Source organism: Gobio gobio (assembly GCF_949357685.1).
Source record: "Gobio gobio genome assembly, chromosome: 1".
Lineage (NCBI taxonomy): Eukaryota > Metazoa > Chordata > Actinopteri > Cypriniformes > Gobionidae > Gobio > Gobio gobio.
In genome coordinates, this window is record NC_137097.1 from 70,877,990 (window position 1) to 70,892,908 (window position 14,919).

The 14,919-nt window shown below is 38.7% G+C and overlaps 1 protein-coding gene across 1 annotated transcript in view; it reads left to right on the top strand.

The window, feature by feature from the left end:
• The window catches only part of LOC307124412 (uncharacterized protein), a 57,081-nt gene that overhangs the window by 25,860 nt on the left and 16,302 nt on the right, over window positions 1–14,919 (top strand). The window contains exons 7-10 of the mRNA XM_079813586.1: window positions 4,650–4,991; window positions 5,239–5,325; window positions 5,412–5,504; window positions 5,751–5,825. Of these exons, the coding sequence (XP_079669712.1) occupies window positions 4,650–4,991; window positions 5,239–5,325; window positions 5,412–5,504; window positions 5,751–5,825 (597 nt within the window). The remainder of the gene's footprint in view (window positions 1–4,649; window positions 4,992–5,238; window positions 5,326–5,411; window positions 5,505–5,750; window positions 5,826–14,919) is intronic.

Consider the following 14,919-nt stretch of genomic DNA (forward strand, 5'->3'; position numbering starts at 1 on the left):
CCATCGGCACAACCCTACTTGATAATAGACTATGACAGTATGCTGTTGCAGTAATATTATATGAATAGTTTTTAAAAAAGGCATGATTTTGTGAGCACTATAGGCGAACTGAATGTGAATAGCCTCCTCCTCTCCTCATCCCCCACAGCGCCAGGCCTGGTCTACAGCGTGGTATTTTTGTTCATTATGTTAATAAAAGTTCTATGTTTAATATAGGCCTACGAGAGTTTTTGTTTTGCTGTTTGCTTTCCATTGAAGCAATTGATGCAGAATTAAAATTTGAAAGTAAAATGTTTGCGGCCAATTCATTTAAAAGCGAAAGACAGCAAAAGTGAGGATATCAAATAAAATGTGACATATAATAATGTTCATTATGTTAAAGGTCCTGTTCTACGTGATCCCATTTTTCAAACTTTAGTTAGTGTAATGTTGCTGTTAGAGCATAAATAATACCTGTAAGATTATAAAGCTCAAAGTTCAATGCCAAGCGAGATATTTTATTTAACAGAAGTTCCCTTTCAAAGCCTACAGCGAACGGCCGGTTTATACTACATCTCTGTACATCCTGCTTTAATGACATCAGTAGAACAGTTTGTCGACTAACCTCCGCCCACAAGAATACGCAAAAAAGGGGGCGTGATCTTGTTGAAGAGGAAGTGTTGCGTTCGTAGAGTGTGTTTGTCGCCATGTCATTCAGACGCTGTTGTTTTCATCCCGGAGTCAAATCACCTTTGTTTGGCCTTCAGGGGCTGTAGTTTGAGCACATGCATCTCCGTTATGGTGAGAGGCGTGACCTTTCCAGGCAACGTGCGCTAAGCTGCTGTCCAATCACAACACGGGAACCGCTGGCACAATCAGAACTCTGTCCGTCATATAACTGCTCCACACGGCTCTGGGGTGTTAATAAAGGCCTTCTGAAGCGAATCGATGCGTTTGTGTAAGAAAAATATCCATATTTAAAACTCTATCAAGTAAACTTTCGGCCAACCGCCTTCCCTGTTCAACTTATGGACTAACACGACCACTTTCAACATTCAACATTCAACACTTTTCCACGGAAGGCGGTCGGCCGAAAGTTTACTTGATAGAGTTTTAAATATGGATATTTTTCTTACACAAACGCATCGATTCGCTTCAGAAGGCCTTTATTAACACCCCAGAGCCGCGTGGAGAGTAATTTGACGGACAGATGCACTTTTTATGGACTTCAAAAACAGAGCAACTATTAATCCGATTCTAATGCTTGGATTAGCCTGGACTTTTGTAATATAACTCAGATTTTATTCGTCTGAAAGAAGAAACACCTAGGATGAATTGAGGGTGAGTAAATTATGGGCTAATTTTCATTTTTGGATGAACTATCCCTTTAATGGAGTTAAGCTCTTAAATTAAATTAAATCATTATCCAGAAGTTAATTTTTTTATATATTCTGATAAGTAAGGGATAATCCACGGCTAGCCATGCATTTAAAGGATTTTAGCCTAATACACAATGTAGAGACGAAGAACCACCCGACACGAAGCGATTATCCATAATTTGTTTCTAAACACATTATAAATGTTAGAAATGTATTGCTGAAACACGTTTGGACCGGTAAACAGTTTTTCATCATTGCTGTGTTCAGGATTTTTTGGGCGGAACTAAAGCGGTGGCTCGATGACGCACTGAGTCTGGCTCCTCCCCCAACACGATCATAACTAGAGCACATTCGCATCAGTTCGCCCGCTCGATCACGAGTTACTGTCAGTTCCGTTTAGTAACTAACTTACAAAACAGCTTCCAAAACAAAAACGATGATATCAAGAAGAGGTGGATTCATCTACCTTGATGAAGAGCTTCAGGATCACCACCAACACCTGCCTCTGCAGTGACTTTACACCGGGTAGATTTACAAACTTTCATCGGAGACATCTGGGATTCACTGATAATCCACTGCAGACTGTGGCCGAACCGATTATCTCCCGCGCCGGTGTGGTGCCGAATTCTGACCCCCTGCCAGATTATTACCCCCTAGTATTGGAAGGTTTAGGAGTAGGTGTGGGGGAGGGGTTAGGATTAGGGGTGGGGTTAGGATTAGGCAATCAGGTAGCGACTTCAACGAGGGGGGTAATAATTTGGCAGGGGGTCGAAATTCGGCACAACACCGGCCTTCATCCTCCCGTCCCGCACATTTGGTGCCGTCGTGAACTGCACGTGAGTGTTGTCTCGTGTGCTAACGGCAGCTTTCCCGTGAGTGGGCGTGGTTTCGGCGCTGACAGAGGACACGCCCCCAGCGTTTGAGAGCAGAGAATGCTGCTCATTTTTTCAAGGTTTTGATAAGATATTTTATTTACATGGCGGATTTTTTTTTTATGATTCAAATTTGGCTGGGTGGTTAAACACATTTGTCTGTGGAGTGACAAACTCAGCACACATTTAATTTGGACTTTACATGGGACTTTAAGCATATAGCTAACATAGCTAACTAATGATTCTTTAATGGATTTATTCAAATTATTTATTTATGACATTGACAGGCAACAGTGACAAGGCAATCTTTATTTGAACTACTCATATCATTCTTTATCACTTATGATGTTGTATTTTGTAATGTGACGGTTAATACCTGCTCTGAGACACATCACTGCCGGTATATATTTTTTTTTTAGGATGCGCGATTTTTATGAGTGTTTGTAAATTGGACATGGTTCAAGTGCTACAATAAATTATTACAGTACTAGATGGGGTCACTCTGAATCAATTCAAATATTGAGCAAACCTGTGTTTAAAAATTGGACATGGTGTAAGTGATTGTATAAATGATGTATAAAAAAGTAACAATAATGATGTATGATTATTAATATGAATATTAACATTAATAAATAGTAATGAATGTATAATAATTAATATATATAATACATATAAAAACATTAAAATAAATAAAACATTAATACAATTAAAATTAATAAATGATATATAATAATTAATGTATAGCATATAAAAACATTAAAATAAATAAAACATTAATACAATTAAAATTAATAAATGATATATAATAATTAATGTATAGCATATAAAAACATTAAAATAATAAAGCTAAATAAAAAGTAACATTGATGTATGATATTAACATGAATATTAACATGAATTCATAGTAATAAATAATGTATACTAATATTTTTATATATATATATATATATATATATATATATACATTAAAATAAAAAAGTTATAGAATTAAAATTAATAAATTATGTTTAACATTAATTAATGTTAAATAATTAATGTATAGCATATGCAAACATTAAAATAAAAATAAAAAGTAACATTAATGATGTATGATAATTAACATGAATATTAACATTAATTTATAGTAATACATAATGTGTAATTATTAATATATATAAAAACATTAAAATCAAAGTAATACAATTAATAGAAATATATAATGTATGATAATTAATATATTATATATAACTATATATTAAAATCAAAAAGTAATACAATTTTAATTAATAAATGATGTATAATAATTAATGTATAGCATATGCAACAATAAAAATAAAAACATTAAATTGTATTATTTGTGTGCTAATAAGCAATATATTAACTGCAATGTAACATTTTTTTATGTTTTTTTTTTATAGTCTTACCCTTTTTAGGGTTAAATGCAAAAGTATAAATGAAACGCCTTTAAATGTCTTTAAATGCATTTTGACCGCTTCCAGCACCCATACCGTAAGAGCACGATTAGACGCGCATACTTAAAAAAAGTGCGGCTGGCTTGACCGCAGTGGCGTAACTTACTGCCTCAACCACTTCTGCTGCAACCAATTTTCTGAGTCTGCTTTTGTGATATATTTCCTTCTTTCTTTCTTGCAAAATGCTCGCTCTGTCTGTCTAGATGTGTTTAAATCTGCTGTAAGTAACGTTATGTGTTTCTGTCCACTATCACAAATGCGCATTTCATTAAGCCAACAGAAAGCAGGTTAATGCGTTACAGGCCGCACGAAATCGGGGTAAAAGGCAAAAAACTACCTGTTCCGACCGGTTTATGCTTAAGCCGTTTATGACCTTACTCCGATAAAAGAAAACGAGTTACCGCGTTTACATGATGTTCGTTGTCGGCTTATTAAGCATAATCAGATTAATAAGAACATGCATGTAAACGCGCTCTCTGTTTGCAAGTAACTGTGTTACTATGGTTACCAATGTTTATAGTGGCGGATTAATTTCGAACTGTAATCAAACTGACTGGAACTACCTTTAAACGGTTTTACTGCACACCTTCCAGCCAATCAGAATCCAGTATTTAAACAGCCCAAGGTATAAATGGAAATACTTGTAGTTGATGCGATGCTTTGAACACTTTTCCTGTGTCATGCTGTGTTTAAATGTTTTAAGGATTGCTAGGCGTATGATAATAGCAGAACTCATGATCTGAGAAAATGTTTAAAAGCTACTTATAGTTTGACTAAGACCTACTCCTGACTTTATCTAAACCCTGTCTGTGAAACCAGGCCTTGATGTCAAACTTTGGTAAATCCAGGGATTATTTCATCTTCATTAGTGCTCACTGTAACAGTGTTAACATGATCTTCTCAGATGGGCTGATTTCAAAATAAATAAATAAAAAACATCTGTTTGTGTGTTTTTTTGTTTTTATCAGGATTCATTGTGAAACGTCATCACATAATGACTCCTCTGGGATCTTCAGTGGTTTTGCCCTGTTATACTGATGAACCTTTACCAATGGAGGGCCTGAAGGTGGAATGGAGAAGAAGAGACACTAAGGCTCTGGTTCATCTGTATAAAGATGGAGAGAGTCGAGCAGAGGAACAGCATCAGGATTATCATGAGAGAGCTCATTTATTTACTGATCAGATTCAACATGGAAACTTCTCCCTCCGTCTGGACAAACTGAGAGCTGAAGATGAGGGAGAATACATATGTATAGATTACAGCAAGAGGAAATGTGTGTCTGAGATAAATTTGGGGCTGAGACTATTAGGTAAGTCAGCAGAAGACCTGCTCTTATCCTTAATCAATAGTTTATTTACATGTATTTATAATATTAAATTATTCCAACACAGTTTTGAGTTTGATTCATTGAGCTATAAATGTAATTGTTAGAAAGTACAGAGATGTGCATTTAAATAAAATCAGATTACTGATATTTTTAATAATGATCAAATATTTCATTCAAAATGAATTTACCCTTTTGACTCAGTTGGAGTTATTTAATCTTTTCTCTCTAGACACAGTCTTCAATCTTCAGAAGTCTCTAGTCGTCTGTCCAAATATTCTGATGTGTCTTGCTTTTGTCCTCTGGGGTGTTTCTGAAGGTCAGTGTCGTATATCAGTGCATTATAATATCATTGAAGTATGTGTTTATTAATACAGCAGTTATGATCATCTGTTTGTGTTTCAGGATCTGTGAATGAGTCGGTCTCTTGTTCTGCTCTTTATTTTCTGAGACCTCTCATGTTGCTCTGGGCGGCTCCATATATGAATGAGTTCACAGGTAAGATTCATCTGATCAGTTTATTAGAGATCAGGAGATGAATTAATACACAGATGTTCAGACTTCATATAATCTTGTGTGATTTACCAATAGAAAGTTAAAGTTTCAGTTCTTGAATGAATGACACCTGTGACCTATAATTATTGCTTTATTAATTCATGTTTAAGTGGCGTGTGTGTGTGTGTGTTTCATTGTGTAGCTGTGTATGATATTGTGATTGTGATTATTCTCTTTTCTGTTTTACAGGCAAGATTAAAACATGGATTCTCAAATACAGTTATGTTGCAGAATATTTTGTTTTCTCAATCGTTGTTTATTCAGGTAAACAAACACAAATGTCAGTCAACCTTTATTATTATGAGAACATTAAAATACATTAACAGATGAGAAACAGGTCGTCAGAATTTGAATGTAGTTGATCTGAATATTGTGTAGCAACATGAGATATATCCTAACCTGCAGAAACATTAAGCAGCTCGAGTGACAGACAGATCTTATTAAACACACCCTGATCTACAGCGGATTATCATGACATGTCACACTGAATATCATGTTACATTCACAGAGTTTAAAATGACACACACACATTACTGCTCAGGGTGAATCTGTCTGTGAGCTGCAGTCGTGTTTACAGTGTCGAGCTTCACTGAGTATAAAGACCGCACACATCCGGCTTACACCAGAGCATGAGAGCGAGCGGAGACATTTCCTCCAGAGCGGAGACTTTTCCTCCAGAGCGGAGACATTTCCTCCAGAGCGGAGACTTTTCCTCCAGAGCGGAGACTTTTCCTCCAGAGCGGAGAGCGTCTTTCTGAAGATCCCGCTCCGCTCGCTCATTCTGCTCGACCCATAATTCCCTTTGTGACATGCTGGTTCAAAATATGTGAAGTTAGTAGATCTGCCCCTGACTAGTTTTTTTCCACTTGACTAGTAGGCTTAGTTGTTCATTTAAGCCATTAGTTGAGACTAAGGCTGCGTTCACACTGCAGGCTGAAACGACCCAATTCCGATTTTTTTGCCCTTATGCGACCTGTATCTGATCTTTTCATGACAGTCTGAACGACACAGATCCGATCTTTTCAAATGCGACCCAGGCCACTTGGGTATGTGGTCCAAATCCGATAAATGCGTCTTCAGTCTGAACTGCCAGGTCACATGTATCCGACCCGCACGTCGTTGATACGCGACAAACGTCATCATTGTAACTCCCGTTCCTTACTCCAGTCCAGTGGTGGCGGTAATGCACAAGAAATAGTTGCTAACCGCCAATAAAAGAAGAAGTACGCACCTGTTGCTAGCCAATACACTCCAACTCCAACGCGTTTCTGCACTGTTCTGGGCCGCCGCAGACGTGTCTCTTCCCGTGACAAAGTTAGTTGAAGGCGCTCGCAAACATAATTGAAGGTGGATCTGGTCATTCTGAAGTTACTGACGAATTCGGTATCAGTAAAGCCACTCACATCAGTATCCCACCACTCCTGGCTGCGACTCCGCACACACACACGTTTCTCTGTACCGACGTTGCTACCACTGCTCCACAAAACGCCATGGCCAAAAACCTTGCTCTCCTCCTCTTTTTTAATTTTCTTCTTAACATGAGAAGGTTGTAATGGTGCTGGCTCCGTTGCGAAAATAACTTTAATAAAGCTAAACGAACTCCAATGCTGACACCCATATTTGGCTACTTCCGTAAACAACAAGTGACGTCGTTGACCGTTGAGTACTCTTCTGCGCATGCGGGTCACTTCTGGGTCATTTCACGTTCACACAGGAGATCACAAAAGGTTGCATTTAAATGGAAATGTGAACGGCCTTGCAAAAAAATCGAATTTTTTCAAAAAATCGGAATTGAGCATTAAGCCCTGCAGTGTGAACACAGCCTAAGTACACATTTATATTAGGCTCATTTAATTATTAAATATATACTGGAGTGAATTCTAAACGAGCGTTTGCGTAATACATTCGCCTCTTCCACACTCAAGCGCACGCATAAAGCACAAAGAACTGCAAAAGTAATAATTATCAACATGTCAAAAATAGCAAGGACACAATTTAATTGTTTATTAATAAACTTGGTTTTTTCTTTGTCATTTCCGGCTGCAAAGATGAAGTTGCCGATGCGGACTCGCCATCTCCGAAGAAATGCATAAGTCATACAGACACTATTTATTTTCTTCTTGAATTGTTTCGTTTAAAAGACATTTCAAGCTTTCTAAAGACATATTTCTTGAGTCTCGGTTCATTTATTAGACGCGCTCTAGTCCATGATTAGCACCATGATTATATTTTCTGCTATATTTGCATATTATTAGTAAATATAGGCAATTGGTTTATGAAACATTAATCAAAATTAAGATACAAAATAAAAGCTTTCTACAAAAATATTTTCTGATCCATGTCTTCCAACATATTGTGCATCTTCTGACGAGTCCTATACTCGTGCTGTTCACTTTTCATAATCAACAGATGAAATAATATTTACACATAAATATGAAACATGATTTTTAAAAAATACAATATGGGGAATCAAATTTCATTTCGGAGCGGGATTTGAGGGAACGTCGTTTTACCGTCGAGCGGTTATGAGTGAAGCGCACACACTCACTCACTCACTCACTCACTCACTCACTTACACACACACACACACACACACACACATGTTTGTTTTTGTGAAATGTGAGGCGTAATGGTTTTTATACCGTACAAACCGTATTTTCTATCACCTTACACTGCCCCTGCCCCTAAACCTAGCCCTCACAGGAGACTGTGCAGTTCACTTTCTGTGAAAAAAAACTTGTTCTGTGTGATTTATAAGCATTTTGAAAAGTGAGGACATGGGGAACGTCCTCATATTTCACCCTCTTTTTGTAATACCTGTGTCATTATACACATTTGTGTCCTGATATTTCACAAAAACATGCCCACGCACACACTCACGCACTCACACACACACACACACACACACACACACACACACACACACACACACATCCACTCACACACACACACACACACACACTCTCACACAGACACACACACTCACTCACACACACACACACACACACACACACACACACACACAGACACACTCGCACAGACACACACACACACTCACACAGACACACACACACACACACACTCTCACAAACACACACACACACACACACACACACACTCACACACATCCACTCACACACACACACACACACACACACACACACAGACACACACAGACACACACACTCACACACACACACACACACACTCTCACACACACTCGCACACACACACACAGACACACTCGCACAGACACACACACACATACACACTCACACAGACACACACACACACACACACTCTCTCTCTCTCTCTCTCTCTCTCTCTCACACACACACTAGGGCTGTCACTTTACGTTCGAAAATCGATTGCACAATCGATCGGACCAACCAACACAAGTTTCGAAAACGAAAATAGGGAATCGATTTTAACCAAATATGTACACTATTATTTTTGAACGAATTAAATAAAAAAGTTATTAACAGGTATTATTAATATGTTGAAATATGTTTTTAAAACTTGCATGAGGTCATATTGTGACAATGCTGTGTGCGTTGAAAAGAATGAGCGCTATTTCCTCCAGAATGGAGAGCAGCTTTCTCATTCCTCTCAGCGCCGCTCGCTCAACCCGAAATAACCTTTGTGACCAGCTGGAGCAATTATAGGTCTATCTGAAATAAACGGCTATAGGCCTGCCCCAAATAAAGCTTTTCTCCTAGTAGGGTAGTTGTTCATTTAAAGGGGGGGTGGAATGCTGTTTCATGCATACTGATCTTTTTGCACTGTTAAAGACTTGGATTCCCATCCTAAACATGGACACAGTTTCATAAGCTAAGGTGGACGTTTGATGGGAGTATTTCTTTGCCAAAATTAATACTTCCTGTTAGTCATAAGTTTCGGAAAGTTTTTTTCGATCATGGGTCCGCTTGACGTCAACAGGGCGGAATTTCCTTGTATGGGCCGTACGGACAATTCTACCGGAAGAGCGCGCGCGCGAGAGAGCGAGAGAGAGAGAGAGAGAGAGAGAGCGCGTGAAAGCAATAGGCTACGCCCATCAAAGCGCTGGCTCAGTGGCTCGTAGCCAAATAACCCCACGTTAAGGCAAAAGTGGATGGAATTTGCTTTTCCGGATCAGCAACTGAGTTGCGCAAATATTTATGTCTGTTCCCTGCATTTCGGTGCCGATTGTTTTATAAACAAGGCCCAGTTGGACGCCGGATTTTCAGATCGCCTAATACTGAAGGATGGAGCGGTCCCAACGATAAAGGTCCCAACGTTGGAACCGCAGGCAGTGAGTAAAGCCGCGTTTCCACCGAAATTACCCGGAACTATTTGTACCAGGAACTTTTTTCCCAGGAACTTTTTCTCCCCCAGACCTGCTACAATCTGCGTTTCCACCGCGGTCTAAAGTACCGGGGAGATTAGGCAAATTAGTCCGGTGACGTGGCAATGCGCGCGACTGCTTCTCCCAGTTACCGACGGACAGTAATCACTTTTGCGCGATACTGTCTGCAACAATAACAAGTGTAGGAGATGCAAGCAGCGCTGCTTTTGCTGATTATGTACACACATTACCAACACTGTTTATTTAAACGTGCACTTTCACCTGGTTTGACCATTTTAATGCAAAATGGGATGATGGGCAATCCAAAATCTGAATGTGTTGTAATAGCTCAATTCCAAAACAAAACATTTTCTACAAAAGGATAATGAGGTTTCAGTCATGACAGATGTGTGAAAAGTTAATTGAATGAAAACAATAGACTGAATTAAGCAGTTGAAAGATTAGGTACTAGACTGCAAGTATTTTATTTTTTATCACAATAACATCTCTTAACATTAACACAAAAAAAAATTCACATGACTAGTATTACAATATGCTTCATTAAATGCATAATTTTAGAGACTTCTTCCTCAAATTTGAAATGAAGCAGGACCACACTTATGGCTTCACTTAAGTTGTGGTTATAAGTTAATATACTACATTCACATAGTTATACATTTAAAAATATAATATTTGGGTTTTCTAGATATGTTTATGTGCATATTCAGAAAGACTTGCGAGCAGCAGCCCTTTTATTTGCTTCCTACACTATATGAATGTGGTTATATAGTTAGAATGTGGAAATTAAAGACACAGTGACATTTTACACATTTGACTTTATTTTAGACAGATTAGTTCTTACAAAATTAAAATAAAAGTGTGCAAAGACAAATAAATTACTAGAACAATAAAATGAAAATATAAAATGTGAAAACAACAATATAAAAAAAGTGTATTTTTCCGTAACCTGTCCAAGAGCTGTGCCAACACGTACAATATATAAAGTACAAATGTGGTAGTGCAAATGCTTCATTCAAGCGGCTGGTCATTGTGGCTACTTTTGAACGACTGGACAAACTGTCCAAGAACAGACAGAAACCCGGTCTGAAAGTCCCTCTGCTGCCGTCAGCTTTCTTCCGCTTCTGACTGGTGGAATGCCAACTCTTGCCTCCTCATCTCTCCTTGGCCTGGCCATCCAGTAACAGCTGAATATATTGGTCAGGCTGTTCTTGTCCATGCTGCAGGACGGCCCGGTTAGCATCCTCCATGTCCCTCAGTGCATCAAGAAAGTCACAGTCCCTTTTCCTTTTCTCTAAGTAGAAAAATTGCACAGAAACACATGGAAATTAATACACAAGGCAACCATGAAACAATAGAAACCATCAATTAATTATTTAAAGTGTTTTCACTACAAATAATGAACAATTGTTTGCCCAGCTTGAACAATGCCCAGTGTGCAATTTTTATCATGGGCAATTTAAGTTTACAATTAAAAACAACAAAACCATTAAGGATTACACATCAGTTTTTAAATATATACACATTTTTGTCAGCTTTATAACGTACTGGTGACCGCGGGGGAAAACACGCTGGTCTCCGTTGCCTGCGATTCATCAGGGCCACTCGTTACGTCTGGAAAAGCACGTTGAAAAAAGTTACTGCAACGTGTTTAAACACTGCAACGAGTTTAATAGATGATACCAAGATGAGATATTTACCTTCAACCCACTCGGATTCCTGGATGGTTTCCAACAACGCACTAGCCGAGTCTTTCGTTACCACTGCCCTAGAAAAGGACGGTCTGTGTCCCAGCAACGCGTCCAGGCGGTCATAACACTTGTTGATACGCCGGTCAGAACCGCTCCGGTTGTTATGATCCTTTAATTTCTTGTAATCTTGTCTTTAATTTCTTCAACTTCTCTCTGCACTGTTTTCCAGTGTGACTGGAACCGAGTCGATATCTTCAGGTATAACGTTACCTTTTCATTACGGGTCGCCGTTTCCAGTTCCCGCTGGATGTCCTCCTCCGCGTATTTGCTCAATAAAGCCTGAACCTCGTCGTCGGTCCATCGGTCGAATTTTTTGTTGAACTCCATTGTTGCAAAAAAAATATTTACTGAACGCAAAACCCACGGAACCCACCTCGCAAAAGACTTGTAAATATGGCGGTGGAAAAAAAAAATAGCTGCGAGAGCTCAACCAATCAGCATGTTCAGCGCCCAAGTCCCACCCCCGAAAGTTCGCGAACTTTTGAAAAGTCCCACCTCGCAAGCAGGGCCGTTTGGAGGGGGAAATATTTACCCGGAACTTCATTTAGACCCTGGTTACTGCGGTCGAAACACACCGAGTTCCCCCCCAAAGTTCCTGGTTCCGGGGTAAAGTTCCTGCGGTGGAAACGCGGCTTAAGACTGCTTCAAATGTCTGTTTTTGCCTATGCCCATCAAGTAGCCCAAACATGATCACATATTGATCAATGGAGCATGCGATGTATAGTGTGTACATTTGTTTAGCTGGCCACTATATGTGTATGTTTGTGTATTGTAAAAGCACTCCAAACAACAATACACAAAGAATGGGGAAATATGTTGAACTAAATAAGCGCGCTTCTTCATTCAAATGCGCTACTATTCCATGTCTTTCTATGTAAACACTAGCCTGACGCGCAAAACCAGTCCGCTTACTACAAATCATGTCTACACAAACCACGCGTAAACACACACACACACACACACACACGATATAATTAAAGTATAAATGTGTAAATAACACAAGCCGCTAAGCATATTATATAGTTAGTGTAACTTATACCACATAGAGATGTCCTGCTCTAGTCGTTTTTGCTGCTGCTCCTGTTCAACTTCAGCCTCTGGGTCTGATTCCGGATCATAGATGTATGGCTGTATCTGATTAAAAGCCATTTTTTATGTTGAATAAAGTTTTTTCCCGCTTTTAGGGATGACGCAGCTTTCAGACGCACTCAACACAGTAACAGCGGCGCGCGCTCGACATTCTTTAGCTCCGCCCACACGATACGCCCCCAGCCGCACGGCTTTTTTCGGAAAGACTCGGAACAGCGCATCTTTCTTTTATAATTATAATAAAAATAAAGACTTTTCGGAGATATGCAGGATGCAATGCTACTCTATAGGTACTCAAGATTGACATGAGACTGACTGAAACTGAGTGCCCCCCCCCCCCTTTTAAGCCATTGTTCACGCGGAGCCAGCGCCTCCATGTCATTGTATGCTATATTTTCTTATTAAATCAATGCAATATTGGTCGATAAAACAATTGATTAAAATTAAGAAACAATTTATATAAAACGAAATTCACTTTAAAGAAATGCTTTAAGTGGTCAAAATTATTTCTGACCCCCATATTTCCCATCTTATGTGTCCTGTTCAATTGTAGCTAATACTCAAGGTATCCTAAATTAAATTTAAAAATAACATTATTATTTTTTATATTTTTAATTAATTAAATATATTTGTATTTAACATATAAAACTAAATATATGATTGGCAGTTCGAAATACCCCCACCTTGCGCCGCTGGCAATGAAGTACCTGAGTGTCCCTGCATCAGTGCGGTCGCAGCGCGTCTTCTCAACAGCTGGACATATAGTGAATAAAAAACACTCTGCTCTGGACCCCCAAAATGTTGATAGACTTGTTTTCCTGTCCAATAATTTGTAATAGAGCCTTATTTGCACGTTTCATCAGTAACGCCTGCATAGCCTAAGTGTCGGTTACGTTTAATTAAAAAAAAAAAACACATGGCCTGTTCGCAAGCTAAGTTCATTCAAAGTTTCATTGTGAACGGTTGAATTATTACGTTAAATTATTATCCACACGAACTTCACATTCAGTGTAGGCTAGTCAATTTTTAAGCTTTATTTTCAACCTCATAATTTTTTTGTTGTTGTTGTGGAATTTATAATCGTAAACACAGCCATGTTAAAGCCTGTAGCTAATGTTTTTCTTTGACGTTATGGCAGTCCACTCTGCTTAATGTTTTTTTTCCCAGAATTTGTCAGAAACAGAGTTTGTCATTGTCAGGGGTGTAAATTTTATCTAACAGTGGGGGGGGACGATAAACATGAAATTTCTCAAGAGCAATTTTTGAAGGGGACACAAATAATATAGCCAAAATCGTACTTGTAAGGATATGTGTACCACAAAAAAAAAAAAAAAAAAATATTGTGCTTATTTGGCGTTTTGGTGCACTGAAAAATTATCTAATGTCCGTTTTTCTTTTCTCTGTCATTTTATCTGACCAACAACACAAAGCAATAGTTGTTTAAATATGAGTAAGGCACACAGTCATATTATTTAAAATTATCTTGCATCCTCCACATAGTATTTTATACTATGATATTCAGATCTTTAGATATTCAACTGCAGCAAGCCTGATCTGCCACTTATTATCAAATTGAGCAAAACCCAACACAGATCTGACAGAGCGCCGTATAGCCTACTTTAGATTTAGAATTAGCGCCAATTCGAGGGCGGGTTGCTTGAATTATGGGTTCATTAGCCTATTATTCTTAATGAAAAACACAGCAAGAAAACAGTACAATGACACACTCCCTTAAATAGGCACTTTTTTCCGCGATCATCTTGTCTGTCAGCTGTTTGCAGGCCCGTCGCGACAAGGCAGGCAAACCAAGCAATTGCTTGGGGCCCCGAGCTGGCCTGGGGCCCCAAGACAGCGACAGGTTAAGAATAAAATGAAACGACAAACTGTGTGAGCGCCCCATTGATAGTCAATGCAGTAAAGTGCAATGACACTGTTATCGGGATCCCCCTTAAGGGGCCCCTCTCAGAAGTCGCTGACAGCAGCCAGACAACCACGCGATCTCTGCTGCGGCAAAATACAAAACATCCTCGGATTTGAAGCGGAAATTTATGCTTCAGGAAGTCAGAAAAGAAAATAGAGAAAGGAAGAGGAGGATAAGAAAAAAACAAGATAGTGGTATGTGATAAATTACACTGGATAAAATAGCTCTACTTGTCTTGTACAAAAATGGTGTAAG